Source organism: Physeter macrocephalus, chromosome 7 (genome assembly GCF_002837175.3).
Source record: "Physeter macrocephalus isolate SW-GA chromosome 7, ASM283717v5, whole genome shotgun sequence".
In the NCBI taxonomy this organism is placed as follows: Eukaryota; Metazoa; Chordata; class Mammalia; order Artiodactyla; family Physeteridae; genus Physeter; species Physeter macrocephalus.
The window spans coordinates 108,502,315-108,520,183 of NC_041220.1; the positions used below are offsets into that span (position 1 = coordinate 108,502,315).

The 17,869-nt window shown below is 53.6% G+C and overlaps 1 protein-coding gene across 2 annotated transcripts in view; it reads right to left on the minus strand.

Annotated features, from left to right (window-relative positions):
- JAKMIP1 (janus kinase and microtubule interacting protein 1) overlaps positions 1-17,869 on the minus strand; it is a 71,381-nt gene that overhangs the window by 18,376 nt on the left and 35,136 nt on the right. Inside the window, exons 8-15 of one of the 2 annotated variants that reach the window (XM_007114828.2) lie at positions 16,880-17,008; positions 15,570-15,698; positions 14,107-14,190; positions 10,678-10,740; positions 8,741-8,839; positions 6,045-6,146; positions 5,241-5,294; positions 4,645-4,710 (exon numbers count right to left, since the gene is read on the minus strand). In XM_007114828.2, the coding sequence (XP_007114890.1) occupies positions 4,645-4,710; positions 5,241-5,294; positions 6,045-6,146; positions 8,741-8,839; positions 10,678-10,740; positions 14,107-14,190; positions 15,570-15,698; positions 16,880-17,008 (726 nt within the window). Of the gene's footprint in view, positions 1-4,644; positions 4,711-5,240; positions 5,295-6,044; positions 6,147-8,665; positions 8,840-10,677; positions 10,741-14,106; positions 14,191-15,569; positions 15,699-16,879; positions 17,009-17,869 lie in introns of those variants that run through there. The other variant, XM_024119397.1, reaches the window with a different exon arrangement.

Genomic DNA, 17,869 nt, shown 5'->3' on the forward strand with positions numbered 1-17,869 from the left:
CACCTTGACTGGGAATCTGGTAGCTGCCACGGCTCCTCCCCCTTCACTTTCCAAACATTGGTTCTACCCCCTCCCGTTTCAAAACCCCACCCACCACACTCCACCACCACCACCCAGCGCAGGCCCCCTCTCAGCCCCCCGGCGCACGTCGGACCCCAAATCCCCTTCTGCCCACCAGCCAGCGTGTTCTCTCCAAACACTTAGCATCTCTCGTGGACCTTCCCTGCTCCCACTGAAAGCCTCCCCAAGGAGATCCCACCTCTCCTGACAATGGCTGGGGGACCAGCCACGCCTTCCCTCACCTCAGGGCCTTTGCACATGCTGCTCTCTCTGCCTGGAAGATCACCACCTCTCCCATCCCCAGCTTCAGCCTCAGGCCTTTATACCTACTCAGCCTCTGGACCTGAGTTAGCTGTCGCCTCCTCCAGGAACCCTGCCCTGCTTCCTGAGTCTGTGGGGCCTGGTGCCCTCCATGGATCCCCTGTCACAGCACTCACCTGACAGATTGCTGTTTCCCTTTTCCCACGACGTGGGATGTGTTCTGTTAAATTTCCTTACCCTGCACGGGGCCTGGCGTGAGGCAAGCACCCAATAGACGTTTGCTTAGGGAAGGAGGATGCAGGGGTCTGGAGGTCTGTGGGGTGTGTGCCGGCTCCATAGTGGGAGCAAGCCTAGATAAAGCTCCGCCCACAGAGCCTCCCCGCTAAAGTCCATGTTCGCATGGCCCCCAAGAGCGGCCCCAGAGCCAGCCGCAGAAGCAGGCGCCCAATGCAGCACTGCTTTAGACGGTGCTGAGCCGGTGTGCGATGTCTTAGAAAGAGGTAAGCGTATTTTTGACAAGGAATGAAAAATCTTTCGTTTTTTACTATCCTAATGCAAGCAGTCATAAAACGAATAAAATAAAATGGAAAAAAAAATCCAGTTTTGAATCACTACAAGCTGCTCTTAGGTTTTGTAGAACACCATGTCCAGTTTTTTCTTATTGTTAAAGAACAAAGATTTGACAGGCATATTATGCACCTAAAGAAAAAACTTGACAGGCCCTCTTCAGCCACTGGGAGAGGAAAGTGAGAACAGAAGATGCTGGCCCTGGGCCTCCTGGGCGTGTGAGGGCACGGATTTCTTATTGGAGTCCGGCCAGATGTCTATGGGGCCTCGGTCCGGGGTCAGAACCTGGGGAGTGGGGACAGGGTGCCTGCCTGCCCCCAAACCCTCAGGGAGAAGTGAGTCAGCCCACACCCCCGCCCCAACTGGCACTTTGCCCGCAGGTGCAGGACCCTGATCTCAGAGCTGGGGAGTGGGGGACCTCCCCCCTCTAACACTCAACCCTCCCTTCAGAGAAGGGTCCCAAGGCCTTGACGCTGGGCCAACTATTAGAAAGCTTGCCTGTGGCCTGAGCTGCAGTTTCTCATCTGTTGTTACCAGTGAGAGCGTGGATTTTTAAAAACTTCCATCTTTCTGATTGATTTTGAACTCGAGGGAGAAGAGGCCTGACTTGTGATCCCTTGTAAGTCCCCCTGGCGCCCCGTGTTCTCTGCTCAGCGCGTGTGGTGTGTGTTCGGGTTGAGGAAGCAAGGCGACGCCCCCAGTCTTGGACTCCGCTAACCAGAGGCGGGTCTGCAGGGCGCTGAGATGGGCCGGCCTGTGTTTCTCTGAACCTTCCAGACAGAGCAGGGCTTCCCCAGGTGGTGATGGGAGGAGGGCAAGCGCCCAGGGCAAGATGCCATTTGCAGCAAGCATGCCAAGGGACATGCAAACTAGCTTGAGTCGCGCTTCGCTTACGGGCTGTGAAAGGAGCCTTGTACCCCTAAATAGAAAACTGAAGTGGACCTCAGTACTGCCGGTCAGATGCCAGTACTGAATGGCAATTTTTTAGATGAGGTATAACTTGGTTGAGGGGGGTTGACTGAGGACGTCGCAGGGGCCTCTGAGCCCCACTGCGAGATTTTCTGCAGCACCCATCAGCCCTGGGGTGACCAACCCGTCCCCGTTTGCCTGGAACTGTCCCCGTTTCGGCACTGAAAGTCCCATGCATCCTGGGGAAACCGGACAGTTGGACACCCTGGCTGTCCCGTAGGCGCTCCCAGGGGAGTCCCGTTGACCCACTTTTCTTCCGGGGGTGCACTCAGCACCAAGTTCTCTCCACGGGGGAGACATGGCACCTCCCAAACACCGGGCCTTCAGTCACAGACACGCGGCAGAGCTAGTGTCCCTGAGAATATGAGGCAACACCAGTCTAAGTCCAGTCCCCACAGACTGTCCCAAATGGGGAACTGGGCCCCTCTCACCTGGTCCAGAGTCGGGCCTCTAAAGGCCAGCGCCGGGCACCGCCTCTCCTGCCACCACCCTTGTGGGATTTCGGGAGGAGCTGGCAGGCCAGGGCAGCTGGCACAGCTCTCTGCGTTTAGGGTGCGGAGCGTAGCACCAGCCAGCCAGCTTGGCAGGGCTCCGTGGTCATTGGCAGACAGGCAGCAGCCGGCAGGGGCTGGTACAGGTGGGCACGGGGTGGGCAACGGGGGAAAGCAGACAGCAGCCGCGTGCCAGGCAGGCCCCGTGTCCTCTGTGTCCAGGGACCCGTGCTGCTAACCTTGTACAGTTGTTGAGAAGAAGAGGAGCCCTGAAAGCCTGAGCTGGGGCCAAGGCCATGGGTCTGGAACCTGGTGTGGGGAGGAGAGTGTCGAGAAGGGCCCGGGGCGGGAGAACTTGGTAACTGGCAGAGGGCTGGGAACTCGCGACAGTCTGCCCCCCTCCAGGAGGCTCTGGGGGTAGGAGGGAGGGCGAGCCCCCTCCCCAGGCCCACTGCCCCAGCCCCACCCCGAGTCCCTGGCACTCCCTGCTCTTTGCTCACTGTCTACAACCATCGATCAAACACCCCTCAGTCCCCAGCCTTGCCCCAGGTGCTTGGCAGCGAGGCTTGGTCCCATTTAAAAGTGCCGTGTCCTGGAGTCCTGACACTAACTCTGCAAGGCTCGCGGCTTAGAGGGATGAAGGCGCTGGCCTGCGGCAGCCCCTGCAGTTGGCGGGTTGGGGGGCGCTAAGAGCCAGCCCAGGAGGGGCCTCCGGGGGATAAGGAAGGAGGCCTGGGTCTGGCATCGCCACGGCCTCCGGGCGTGCTGGGCGCTGGGCGCTCGGAGGCTCATTCTCAGTGAACGTTGGAGTGAACGAGGAATAAACTGAAAGTGTCTGCTGGGCTCTCTGTGTGACCCCCTGGAGGCTACACTGTCGCATTTGGCTCTCCTGGTGAGAGGGATGTTTACTGGATGCACACTTACCATCACCTGTATCTGAGGGGCCACCAGCCAGCCAGGTATGAGTCATCCTCATCTCCCGGCCCACCTGAGGACACAGACTCAGCCAGGTGACAGTAGCAGTGATGTGGGCATCGCCACTTAACCACCTGTGTGACCTCAGCAAGGGTTTGCCATAAGTCTGTTACCAACGTCTAGTGCCCTGTACACGGGGAAGGATGGACAGGTGCTCAGGGAAGAAAACTATATTTTAAATGCCCTTCCAAAGATTCTGGAAGGAATCCTGATTAAGATCATTAAGACTTCATCATTATAAAAGTAGCATTTTTTAAAGTTTAACTCACGTGCTTTAAAAGAAAAAGATCTATAGACCAGACTACATTAACAAGCTGGATATGCCTAAAACACCCTAAACTAATGGAAAAGGCAAACCAGGATGTATTTTTAATAAATACGGCAGTAAGTTATTATATTTAGTATGTAAAGCACATAGATAAGTCAGTAAGAAAAACCATAGTTATGACCAAATACGTATTAAATAAGTGAATAGATGAATGCATGATTGAATTAATGTATGAATGAATAAGTAACAAACAAGGGCAATGGAATGTAATTACGATTCACAAGAGAGAAGAAAATGGATAATACACAAAAATCCATTATCGTTAGCACTCAAATAAATGAAAATTAAAATAATGACATCATATAATTTCTGCCTATCCTATCAGCAGAGTTCTTAGTGGTGATATATGCCTTGTTGAACAAGAAACCGGCAGCGGTAACACTCAGGTCGAGGGGAATTGGTACCACTTTTCTGGAAACCATTTGACAGCATGAAAGCTCTTAAAAACTCTCTTACCCATCAGCCCAGTGATTCCACTTCTAGAATCTATCCTGTAGAAGTGTTTTAAAATGTAGATAGAAACGTATGGGTAAAGACGCTCATCGCTGCATGATGGTAAATAGAAAAAAGAGCAGAAATGCCCTCAATATCTTAACAGCGAAAGAATCATTACTGAGGGTGTGGCTATAGGTGGAAAGATGCAGGGCCGTTCATTCTCACGGTGGAAGCTTATGAAGCAGGATTAAAAACTCAAGTATGATCCTGACCAAGCTTTTTAAAAGGGCGTGGGAAAAAACTGGAAGGAAACAGACCAACTGTTGCAGATGGTTTCCTTGAAGGGGGTTTTGATCTCCTTCCACGGTCTCTTAAGTTTTCTACCATAAGCATGAGTGATTTTCAATCAGAAAACAAAAAGGCATGCACGTGCGCATGCAGACACAGACGGACCAGAACCATGCTTCCAGAACAAAGCGAGACGCCAATGTACAGTTTCTTGTATGGTGCCAGGAAGCTCAGACAAGGTGTATGGACAGAAATGCCGCTGGGCTCTACCTTTTCACACAGGGCAAGCACAGTTCCAGCCTGGATTATTGCAACCTGTTCTTCATTTCTCAAATTCTAAAACACAAAAATGGGCAAGGGCATTTTACACTGATCTCACATCACGTGCAGACAGTCAGCCCTACACACCTCTGACAGCGGCCTCCCCAGGGTCAGCCCCACTCACTGACGGGACCAGATGTGACATATCTGAGGACCGGCCCTCGGGGTGGGAATGTCTCACGTAGTGGCACTGAGCCTTGTAGAAATAGGGCCTCGCTCAAGCTAATCTTTTAAGAAGGCAAAAGTCTCACTTTCTGATTTCAGAAATCTCGAGTGATTCCACTTTCTTTCTGGACATTCATTTTTAGGCTTTCTTCCCCCTCATCACTCACGGGCCATCAGGATGATCTAACTTCAGAACCCCACTTCTGATGGATGTGGACCCAGCTACCCACGCAGGAATGTGGCCATACAAAAGCCTTACATTGTATTTAGTAGATCTCTTAAATTAGGAAGAAATTAAAACGAAACAAAACAAAAGCCACACAGAGTACACCCGAATCAAAACAAGAACACGAAACCGGAAACCGATCGCTCATAGTTACCCCATTATCGCCAAGGATATCTAATTTCTTCATAAGTTCAGAAATATTCACATCCTGGAAAAGATGTCCAACGTTCATTTTGTGTGAGCTACAAAGGCCATCCACACCAATCTCTAGGGCCTCAGCCCTCAGTCCTTGATAAGACACCTCTCCCTTTCTCATCTCTTAGAGCCTAAGGCCGGGCGGAGAGTTACTCTTAGCAGTTCCTTCAGGGAGGGACGGAGGGCTGGTAACTGCTGCGTACTGGCTGAGTTTTATGCCAGCACAAACATCGCTTTCTAGAAAGGTTCACGGAATCCTGTGGGTCAGAAGGACCCCTCTGTGCCCGCGGGCCTAGCGGGACTCCAGGGTCACGGCAAACACTGAGCTGCTAGAACGACCACAGCTACTGTCTCTAGAATACTCAGCACGCTCTGGGCACTGCACTGAGCCCTTCATGTTCACTATCTAATTTAACTGTCACACCCACTTCACGGTGTGGGTGTTGCCACTCAGCTCTCCTAGATGAAGAGACTGAGGGTCAGAGAGGTTACAGGCCAGAGCTGGGAAGTGGCCAAGCTGGGGTTTGCCTTCAAGGCTGCATCCCAAGGCTCTGCTCTTTTAACAATGAGTACAAGTAGAGTAACATTTGGTGACCCGCTGGAATAATGAACTCTGACTTTCAAAGTACAGTGGAGGGACGGGGGTATCTTGTTAAAATCATTTCTACCCCTGGCACCGGCACACGATCCCCTTTCCAGCTGAGCCTAGCATTTGAGCAGGCTGTGGCCGTAGTAGAGCGGGGGCACCCCCCAGGCACGCTACCTTAACTCCTTCCTGGTGACAGAACAGCTGGAGGGCGCTGCTGTTGTTCTCGGGGAAGGTGGTGATTTGGAGGTTAAATGCTGGCGACCTCCGCTCTCTCTCCTGGGGAAAAGATTTGGTTTAAAAACAGAACTTTATTGGATTATTTACCACTTGCCATTTTCCCACGTTACTCAGCAAAAACCAACGAATTCCAGTTGGCGAAGGTGTTACTAGAAAGCACGCATTCAGGCTACAATCTTGACGGAGACTCTGTGTCCTGTCTGCACCACAGTGGATCTCCTGTGGACAGGGTTACTTCTTAACCTAATCAGCTGGGAAGAAGTGGTTAGCAGAGTGTCATGAGTTAACCTGCTGATGGAAGCTCAGGAAGTCACACTATCATCATTAAATACTCGGTAAGAACAAGCGTGTGAAATTTCAACAGAAATCATCGTTATCTCATTTCATCCTCACACAACCCCACGAGGCAGCCATGACTGCTTCTGTTTTGTGGACAAAGAGAAGGAGGCTGGGGAGGCAGAGACCCACCGAGGTCCCACGTGAGTGAGTGGCAGGGCCAGGACCCTGACCCTGGCTTCACATCTTTTTCAATATAATCTGCTGACTTTGTTCACAATTTGTTTTTGAACCACACTAACACTCCGATGATCATTCTACCTCTGCCTTAGATTAACAGTCAAATCTCAACTACTCAGGAAGGAGAGCAAGCATTTTCCCAGAAGCAGTACATTAATCATGTGTAAAGTGACAAGTTCTTCAAAAGGACGGGAGAAGCCCAATTACTTACAGAAATAAAGTACAGCAGCAGAACAGTACTCTGGTCTCAAATGTGTTTTCTACACAGAGCCGCCTTTAAACCCTGAGCAATGGACAGGTCAGCCAGCAGAGAAGACCTTTCCCAAATGATACCTTGAAATCAAACTGCTTTTATTTTCTCAAAATTATGGTAAGTAAGCTTGCTTTGGACCATGGCTGCAGAACCTAGCTACAGAACCAATGGGCTTCCTTAGCCATTCAACTAAGCAACGTAGCCAAGATGAGCACCAGACGGCAGGTCTTAAGCAGATGCTCTAAAGGAGAGAGGAAGGGTGGGGCCACTAACTCATTTAATTTCCACGAAGCCCCAGTCTGCCTAACCTGGTTTGAATCAGTTTAGATAGAAAACCTTATTTCCCTTATTAGACAAGAACAACACAATTCACAATGGTTCCGTGCTACAGATGCCTTTTCTACCTGCAATGCTTACTTAAATGGGGTCTCCACAGAAAAGGTGACAAAAGAAAGCTCATGTTTTATATGAACAAAAGTCAAAAGACTGGTTTCCAATGGCTCCAAAGGATGGTGGGGACACTCAAAGAAAGTTCTAGTAAAGTGACCGATGCTTATGGAATTCTCATGAGAAAGACACATAGCAAAGAGCCGTGAAAGGTTTTCTAACAGTGGCAGTAGTATTAACCATGACCTTTCCTAACTTCTGCTTCTGCCGCATGAATGGAGGAAGGGCTCGGTTCAGGTTCAAGCAAGAGCTGAGTCGCACGGCAACACTTGGTTCTGAGACATTCAGGCCATGGTCCATGTCAGCACAACAAAGAACAAGACGGGAAGTTCCAGAGCAAGCAGAATTTTAACTGAGGCCGGGAGGAGAAAACAAAATCAGAGAAACACCAACATTGCCAAGGAGCTCGCTTTTACTGAGGGTTCTGGACATGCAAAGGCTTCAGCGGAGGGAGAGCAGAGGCTTGTCACCACAGATGCTTAGAGAAAACCAGTCACAAACTCAGGTGATGTCTCACAGGTCGATGATTTTTAAATGGAAACAAACAAAAAAGGAGTATGAAATGGTAGCAAGGCAATACAGTAACACACCCGAGGCAAGGTTCCACTTGGAAGCAATAATGCCATCAATATCCCTCACCCTGGATCCAACTCCGTGTATTTGGGAAGTCACTGAAGATTTGGGACACGATTTCTACCTGTGAACAACATTCAATCTCTCTTCACGCTAAAGAGTCGTTCTGAGTTGCCGTTTGAGTTACAAACAACAATTGTGTTAGTCCAATACTGCTTGCAATGTCCGTATTCACTGCATCAAGGAGTTGGAACAACGTCACAAGCTTTCTCAACCGCCTATGCAAATACCTCCTTTTACCCTGTTTACTTACCTTGTGTTTACCTTGGCAAATAGAAAATGGGCCAAACTAGCAGTAAACACATTATAGAGTCAGCTGCGGGCCAGGTCAGACCCCGCTCTCTCAAAAGGTGAGATTCATGCATGCAAGGTCACTTAAAAAGGTGTGTTATTAATTGCAACAGTGCTTCTGTCCGGGTTTGCAGAATGCATACCAGGTGACTATGCATGCAAGAAGGAAGTAGTTATGGAAATGAAACACAAATAAAAAAGGCAAAATATTGCAAAAACAAATTATTTTATTAAGTGCAAAAACAAGCCGTAGGCAATAAATATATTAGCTCTGGTACATGTCCAAAGACTTCGGTGAGCATTCTCTCCAGAACACATTAAGGCAGTGAAATTATTCTGAACATACAGATTTTAAAAAAAAAGAAAAGAAAACAAGTGTCACACGTCCCCTTACACATGCTTGAAAACATCTGGGACTTTACATGAATTTCAGTTTGGGCTCAAAGAGAATGTCTGCTCCGTTTGAGAGTTTACAACAGATAGAGTCTCTTACTTCGAGTTCTAGCACTCTGAATTCTAACAGCTCGTTCTGGTCCTTTGCGTCCTGCATTTCGTTCTTCAGCTGGCTCTCTTCCATTTCCAGCCTGTAAATCTAGAGCAGAAACACCTGTGGGTTAACGGGTGGGAGAACCACTGTCTCTCACCAGGGGCCATGAGCATGTGTCCCCCGATCACAGACCCCCTCGGTGTTGGCCTGAGGACACAGGGGCTGTCACCAGGGGGAGGGTGGGAAGGGGAGGCTTTCAGCGAGCGGGTGAGGCAGGCCTTTTCTGCTCCGGGAGCTGGGGATGGCACAGACGGAGGCCGTGCCTGCTGCACCACCGCGGCCCCGAGCCCGGCCCAGCGTGGGGGCCAGATATTTGCTGAATACACGAATGGTGGGGAAACTGAGGCATGGAGCGATTAAGTCCCTTCCCCAAGGTCAGTCATGGGGGAAGCAAGAGTGACCCCCGAGCTTGTCTGAGTTCCTTCCGACCCGGTCCCCCAGTCAGCCCACCCAGAGTCCGGCCAGTTGCAGCAGGAAGGCACCCTGTACTCCCCAGAGGGCTCCTATGAGGAGCCCGAATGGTAGCAGATCTCCCCAAAGCACAGTCTGGGAAGGGGACAGCCTGGGTCCCAACCCCCCCGGGAGACCCTGGGCCAGCTATGTAGCTGGCGGTACCTTAGAGGCAAACAGCAGCCCCCCACTAGGCTGCCTGCGGTGAGACTAAGACAACGCATGGAAACGAGGGCCCCGGTGGGTCACGGTCACCTTTACTCCCTCCTGTCTCTACTGGGGTGGTACCGCCCCACCCCCGGGAGACATTTGGAAACAGTGTGAGAGATTCCCGTGCCTCCCAGAATATAGCGAGCAGGACCAAGGATACAAAATCTCTCCCAACGCACGGGGCTGCCTCGCAGGACAACGACCAGGCCTGTCCCAATGCCCCAGATGCTGTGGAGAGACACGGGACGATGAATGGCCACACAGCGGGCCAGCGTAGAGCTGGGACAGGGCCGCGGCCCCCCACCCAAGGGGGCAAGGCTGTGCTCGTCCAGTTGGGGCATTCTAGGATGCTTAGAAGCTACGGCCTAACCCAGGTCCAATTCCACTAGTACGGGAGGTGCAGAGCAAGCAAATCTATCGGGACAGAAAGTAGGTTGCCAGGGACTGCAGGGTGAGAGATGGGGAGAGACTACAAATGAGCACGAGGGATCTTTCCGGGAGGCTGAAAATGTTCTAAAAATTGCATGGTGGCGGGACTTCCCTGGCGGTCCAGTGGTTACGAATCCACACTTCCACTACAGGGGGTACGGGTTTGATCCCTGGTTGGGGAGGTAAGATCCTACATGCCGTGCAGCACAGCCAAAAACTGTTTAAAAAGATCAAAATGGCATTGTGGGGACGGTTGCATGACTCAGTAAATTTACTTAAAAAAAAAATCACTAATTGTTCACAAATAAGAAAAAAATAAAGCTAAGGTCTTGTCCCAAAGCTGTAGATCTACTCGCCGAGCTGACTCCTTGAGAGAGCTCTGGCAAGCTCCTTGACCAGAAAGTTCCATGACCATAGAGGGAAGGCCAGGCTCAGCTCTGCCAGCGCCACGGCCTCCGGTCCATGAACTGGGCTATGACCGCCGAGGGCCTGCTTGCCAACCAGTGCCTCAGGCCCCTGCACGGGGAGCAGGCAGGGGAGGAGGTCTGGAACCCAAGGCAATGGCAGAGGTGGTCTGGAAGCCCAGCATCAGAAGAATGGGCAGCCCCCATCATGTCTGCAGGGTGCTGTAAACCAGCTCTGTGGACCCCACCCCAGAGGACAGAACCAGGACCAGAGGCCGGGAGCCCCCAGGGGGTGCGTGGGTCAGACTCCCGCGGCCGGAGCGGGCCTCTGAAGTCCATGGGGGCTCCATGATCCCCTGCGGCAGGGGTCAGGGTGTTTGTGCCACATACCTTTTCCAGCAAGTCTTGGTTTGTTCTGATGAGCAGCTGCTTCTCTTCAACCCATTTGGAATCCTAAGGAAAAGTACTAAATATGTTCATACTCATTGAAGCAAACAGACGGTTAAATAACAAATAAAGTGGCGGTGGGAAAGGTCACTTCGTATGAAACTTTCTGTGAAAACGTCAGAGAAAAGGACAGCAGTTAGAACGATCGCATCAACCCTCAAAATCTGAAAAAGAGGGCTTCTCTGGTGGCGCAGTGGTTGAGAATCTGCCTGCCAATGCAGGGGACACGGGTTCGAGCCTTGGTCTGGGAAGATCCCACATGCCGCGGAGCAACTGGGCCCGTGAGCCATGGCCGCTGAGCCTGAGCGTCCGGAGCCTGTGCTCCGCAACGAGAGGCCGCGACAGTGAGAGGCCCACGTACTGCGATGAAGAGTGGCCCCCGCTCGCCGCAACTAGAGAAAGCCCTCGCACAGAAACGAAGACCCAACACAGCCAAATAAATAAATAAATAAATTTATTTATTAAACAAAACAAAACAAAACAAAACCTGAAAAAGAGAACCAGCGGGTCTGTGGCGCATCCCTCCTCCACCTCTCACGTTCCTTAAAGCACAGGGAGCGCGTCTGTATCACTGACAGAAAAGCACCTGCACGGCGACTGAGCCAGCCACAACAGACCCTCCCATGGCTTGTTCTCTGAGGCCCGTGGGCCAGCGTCCAGGCCGCACCCCAAGGGTCTGCCCACACTCAACACACCTGGAGTCGTTACAGTAACACATTTCTGCTCATCCTAGACCCTCTGCCCGTGACGCCCTAACCAAGTCTCTGCCTGGACAAGTCCTGTCCAGGAAAGTTCCAGGAGCACAAGGTGCTAAGCTTGTCTTTACACCAGCATCCTGAGTGCCTAGCATGGTGCTTGGCACACAGCCAGTGCTCAATAAACGCCAGGGGATGGATGAAGATGTACACGAGGGAACTTTCTTCCTCCCTTCCTTCTACCCAACATTATCACCCTGCGCCGTCCCTGGGTTGACACACGTGTAGGTCCCACGAGGCTGAGTCCCTGTGAGGACAGAGCCGGTTCCATTCATCTTTTTTCCTGTGGGAGGTTATTGGCAACGTCCCTCCCATCTCTGTGCCCCTTTGCAACGTTGACTCTGCAGCCCCTTCAATGGAGAGATGCATCTCTTCCTGCAACCTCGAGGCTGGGCGTGCCTGCAGCGTGCTTTGGTGACTGGGATATTAGTGAATGTGACACAGGCAGAGGCGTGGCATGTACTTGTGCTTTGGGACCTGCCTATTCTTCCTACCCCCAGACCACCAGGTAAAGGAGCCAGGGTAGCTTCCTTAAGGATGAGATACCATAAGAATCTGGCCAACAGCTGGCACCAATGCAAGAGAGGCCACTTGGGGCCATCTATCCCCAGTCGATCTACCAACAATGAAGCCTCTAGAATGACCCCAGGTGAGACCAGCAGCAGAACCACCAGCTGAGCCCAACCCAAACTGCTGACCCATAAAACTGTAGCCAAATAAAATTTTTGTTATTGTAAACAACTAAGTTTTGGGGTGATTTGTTAGGCGGCGATAGCTAACTGATACATTATCCCACACACCAAGCACAGAGCCTGGCGCAGGGCAAGGGCTCTGGTAAGTGCTCACCAAATGAATGGCCATGTGCTCCGTCCCAAACTGGCCTCTTCATTTAGCAGGAACTGAGGACAGAGCGGGCCCACAAACAGGGCCTAGCACCCTCAGGTAGGAGGTTAACTTATTCGTAGACCGTGGTCGGGTAAGTTACAACCTGTGAGCTCAGCCTGGAAGAGGGAAGCTGAGGTCAACGGCAGGTTAGGACAGGAGTCTGAAAACAGCTTCGTCTCTCACCTGGACTCCGCCCGGCTGCTGCTGAGTCTCCCTACCCCCCTTCCCCTATGTGTTAAGTACTATTATTAGCCCCATTTTAAAGATGAGGAACCTGAGGCACAAGAGACCACGTAACTTGCCCAAGGCTGTGCAACAGGTCAGCGGTGGGGCTGGAATGTGGCGGGTTTGCTGCAGCGTGTGCCCTGCACTGCACTCTTGCCTCCGCGGAGGATTCTGGACCATGGTCACGTGACCAGCTCCCAAGGGTTGGCTGCTTCCCTGTGCCCAGTCAGTCCTGCATAAATGCTGCCGCGGTGAACTGCCCTGTGCAGGCTTGAGTTCTGGCTACTAGCCAGCTGCCGCCATTTGAATCTCAGTCACAACCTGAGCCCTCAGCCCACTGACTGGACACCAGAGTTAGTTCTAAGCCATCTGCTCTGTAGCTCTTCCTGAGCCCCCGTTAACCCTCCTGGAGCCTCTTCCCTTACACCCACCTCCCCACTCCCTGTGTCCCACCGTAGGGCCTCTAGTAGCCCGTGCCAGACCTCCTCAGGTCACCTCCTGCCCTGGGGTTGGGGCAGTGGTGCCACCACACACTCCACCTGCCCACACACTCCTTGGCACCCTCACAAGAGGCAGGAAATGTGCCTGTTAAGGCTGAGGCATTGAACAGCCTCTCCTGGCCCCTGTCGAGGAGGATGTGCTGTGGATAGGCCAGTACAAGATGGCGCTGCCTCCAGTGCTGGATCCCTGAGTGACCACATGGAGCGGAGACCCTCTGCCTACAGGAGGACACACAGCACGTCAAGCAGGACAGAAACCTTGTGGTAAGCCACTGAGAAGTCCTGGTTACCTCTGTCCACAGAGAGTTCTGACGTGGAGAGCATGGCCCACCCGTACTGACCCCTGGGTTGGTGTTGCTTTTAGATGCTACCCTCTGAGAGGCTGGACCTCCACCCAGAGCCCCTCAGAGTCCCCCCACCTCAGGGGACGGGTCTGGGCCCAGGTTTTGCCTCTCTACTGTGTCCTGCTGTCAACATATGCAATGAATTCACATTCAGAGAATTCAGGCCCAACCAAATTCAGAGAAAGCGCAAACGGAGGTGACTCTAATCTGAGAAGCTCGGGGCCCAGATCTTTATGTGGCAGTCACAGCATGGAATCCTGAGGCCGCATCTGCCTGCCATCACTCAGAGCTAGCTGCAGGTACCAGTTCTTTTCCATAACTGAATCCTCATAGGCAATGCCAGCTTTTCTTCCAGATTCAAGTCAGAAAAGATTTTGGTGACCACTTTACTTTTGGAATTGTCTCCTATTCTTGTGCATTTGACAAACAAACAAAGAAAAAGCCAAGTCAGGATCTCATAACGTGTCTGATTTTGAAAAACTCGGTAAAGAGGCACGTGAGCTGGGATAGTCTCGCCTGGGCTCTGCTAGTGTTTTTTTCTCTTGTCTCCGCAGTGAACGATGCAGATCCACAGAACGGTCCCCTTGGCACCAAGGCCCCAGGGACACCACCAAGGGAACAGAAGTGTAAACAGCCACAGAGCACGTGACCGTTTCTGCTCACCTGTCCCTTCTCAACCAGTAACTTCTCCAGATCTTCAATTTTGGCCTGACACCTCAGCAGATCAGCTTGGAGCTGTTCCCGAGTCTGAAATGAAAAAGACCAGGAAGTGAGCACATCAGCCTGGATGGTGACAGGAGAGTGGAAAGGACCAGGCTGCAGGATCCAGTCCTAAGAAACAGGTCCTTTTTTAGGAGCACACGCGCAAACTGGCCTGCCTGGTTCCTCTGTCACCTACAGGTGTGACGTGTGTAAGAACTGCAAGGCCTTGAGAGGCCGTGAGCGCTACCCCCTCAGCTTAGAGATAAGTCTGCAGACTGGAGAAGGGGCCAGTTTCTTCACTCACGTCAGGTCCCAGGCCAGCTGACCAAGTGCAGTGGCTGCATCACGAATGCCAGCAACACTTTCACGCTTGCTTGGCCCATCTCGTGGGCCTTTGCCGCCTAGAACAAGGGCTGAATTCCAAAATACCCCAAGGACCAGGCAGGTACTATAAAGAAGGGAGCCAACTGGGTGTGGGGTAATAGGGAGTGGTGGGGACTGTGGCAAACCGGAGGCACATGACCCATCTCAGGGGGACTGCCACTCAGTGGTTGTGGCCAAGTGGGACTACGTGGAACGGGAAGCCCCGTCCTGCCAGGTGTTCTGAGCCCTCGAGAGAAGCCAGGAATCGGGATTTCTGTGTGAAATCTCCTGACTTTGAAATGCTGCAAGGAGATGAAATTTTTAACGAAAACCACGATTCAGCCCAAACCACTTCCAGCAGTATACCTCCTCCAATCTATCGGTTACAGGCAGAACGCTATCGTAGCACTAGAAGCTTCCTTCCCCCAGCCTCACTCGCCACCTCCCACCTCACGGGGCTGTTGCGGGAATGAGATGGGGACGCGCTGGGGTGAAACGTTGGCCCCAGCGGGTGTGCTCCCTGGGAGTCCCCCTCACCTTCAGAAGGAAGGGCCAGCAGACCCTGGTCTGTGTGACTCCTGAAGGTGGGGCGATGGCCAGTGAGTGGACGTTACTACAAGGCAGAGCTCCGCCCGGCACGAGGGCTGGCGTGGCCCAGACCTGGGTGCCCAGCAGAGCGCCGTGTGGGCTGGGGCACACCGACCGTCTCTGCCTGGGTTCCTTACGGACATTCTTGAGGGCTCCTCAGCCAGGAGAGAGGGAAGTCTGTTTGACAGTGAGCCTGATTTCATCACTGAGTCTTAAGTTCCGAAACCGTTCTTGCCAACGGACGGCGCACACGAGACGTGTGAGACGGCAGCGTTTCTTCTGCGAGCTCCACTGCACACTGAGGATGGGCAGATAGTTCCCGCCCGGTTTGCTGAGCGCTGGAATGTTGCCCCGGCGGCGGCTGTCAGGCGCCCCCGTCCCCGCTCGGCACCCCTACGGAATCCCGATGCCGGAAAGGGCACGAGCCACCCGGCCTCTGCCCAGACGCTCGCCGCCCCGCCCGCCGCACCTACCCGGGCCTCTCGCTCGGCGTCCAGCGTCCCCCCGACCTGCTCCTGAAGCAGGGCGTAGGCTCGCTGCAGGGCCTGGTACTCCCTGGTCAGCTGGCAGAACCTCAGGTCAGCCTCCTCTCGGGTTGTGGTCTTAACGTCATGGAAAAGAAAAGCACGAGGAAGTGCGTGACTCGACGTGAACCGTGCGGGCCAAGCGCAGGCCCAGATCTCACGACTGCTGCCGACAGTTACATAACGAGCCGGTCACTGCCAGGACCTCGCTGGAACTCTGGAGTGAAGGGCTCGGGGAGAAGACGCCTCCTCTGCCGTCAGCGCCCTTCCCGGGAGCTCCCTGAACCCCGGGAATCGCTCAGTCACGTGCAGGCGAGCAAGGGTGAGCCCGCCCCGACTGCACGACGGCACGGGTGAGCGTCTACGTTGTAAAGGGCGCCCCTCCCACCCAGCACGAGGAGCCCTCCTCATTCTGGGCGCTTCTCCTAAGGAAACAACCACTCAAAGAGCATCGCCGCGGTTGTGAGAGCCTGGCATCCGTGTAACACCTCTCATCGGGGCCCGTTAGGTTAGCTGCACGTGCAGATCCACGAGGATCTGCTCGTGACAGAGGGTGATGTGCAACACAGTGTCTGCTGCCAAAAGGTGCCCGTTACACATGCTCGGTGAAAAGAGCAAATCGCAAAGCATGTGTCTGACGTGATCATGTTTCATGGGGCTTCCCGAGTGAACCCCACCAGGTGGGGGAGGTGGGGGAGAGTGAAGCTGCTCCTCCCCCCTTCGCGGCTCCAGCTCACCAGAGCCACGGTCACGGACGCGGGTGTGCACAGATGGAGAGCCAGGAAAGCGTGAGGGCGCCGAGCCACGATGAGAGGCTCCAGGTGGCTGTCACTCTGCTTGCTCTTTACCCTTCTCAGTGCTGCTTGGATCCTCTCCTACCATGACATGCCATCTTCACATACATGGGTGGTGTGTGTGTCTGTGTGCGTGTGCACGCACGTGCGTGCGTGAGCACGGGGGGACGAGGAACAGACCGCCACTCAGCGGTTTCAATGACAAAGGGTAAGCAGCAATGCAGTGGCCACAGATCTCCTGTGTGAAAGCCGCGCTGGGGAAGGAAGGGGTCCCCACGTGCTGCCGGCGCCCCCCCCCCCATCGCCGTTCTCGGAACCTGTGAAAGTGGGGACCACCTTTCCTGGACGCTGGACCGTGATCACACAGGTCCTGCAGGGTTCGTGCCTCACAGTGAGGGAGCAATGCCTGCAGCGGCCACAGGCGGGAGGCGCCCGATAAGCATCCCCGGGGTGAGGTCCGCTTACGTCGTCCAAGTCCTCCTCGGGCGTGGCCGGAGCCCTGTCCGTCCTGTCTGTGTTGCAGGATGTCTCTGACAATGTTTCCGAGTCCACAGACTCCTCGTCAAATCCAAAAAATGTCTCCACAACATGCTTCTGCAAAAGGCAATTTGCATGACATGAGGAGGGGACTCAGAATCACCTGGATCCTCCAGCCCGTCTTCCCCGGGGAAGAGGGGGCTACGATGGGCATCTGAGCCAACAGGGCATCCCAGGAGGTGCGTGGTAGGGTCTGCGTGTGATTGCTGGGGGAGAAAGGGGGTGCCAAAGGGGGTCAGAGGGTGGAGGGTTGCCGCAGAGCGTGCTGGCCCAACCCTGGCTCCGGGCTCGCGAGCTGATGGCCTTTTGCAAGTCAGCCACTTGGCCCTTCTGGGCGCCGGCTACTTTCTCCATCGGACAGACCTGGGATCCCCCGCCTCACCTGAGGGCACAAAGTGAGGTCACCAAGCACCACGTCCAGGGCAGCAACAGTGAGCAGCATCTTCGCTGCACGGAGGAGGGGGAGGGGAGGGGGAGCCACGTGAGATGCGGTGCTGCAGACCAGGCACAGGGAAAGGTGGTGAGGCAGAGCGTCCACGGTGGAGCCTGGGACTCCGGCTGGACAAGTGTGGACCCCAGGTCCTCGCCGGACGTTCCCCGTGAGGCAATTTTAGTTCAACTGTTTGTCACGGAAAACTTGGAACACTTACAGAATGAGAAGGAAGAGTGTAACAGACCCACGTACACCCAATATTCAGATTCAGAGGCAATTTTAAATGCTCGGTGTGCTGGCCTCCCGGTTACCCTGCCCAGCATTTCTCCCACCCCAGATATCACAGGAGATGGGGCTTCATTCATTCATTCATTCATTCATTCAGCAAACACCTGACTGAGCGCCTTCTAGGGGTCAGACACTAGGCTGGGCCTGGGGGCTACAACTAGACCAAAACCAGGCCTGGTCCCTACCACAAAGAGCTT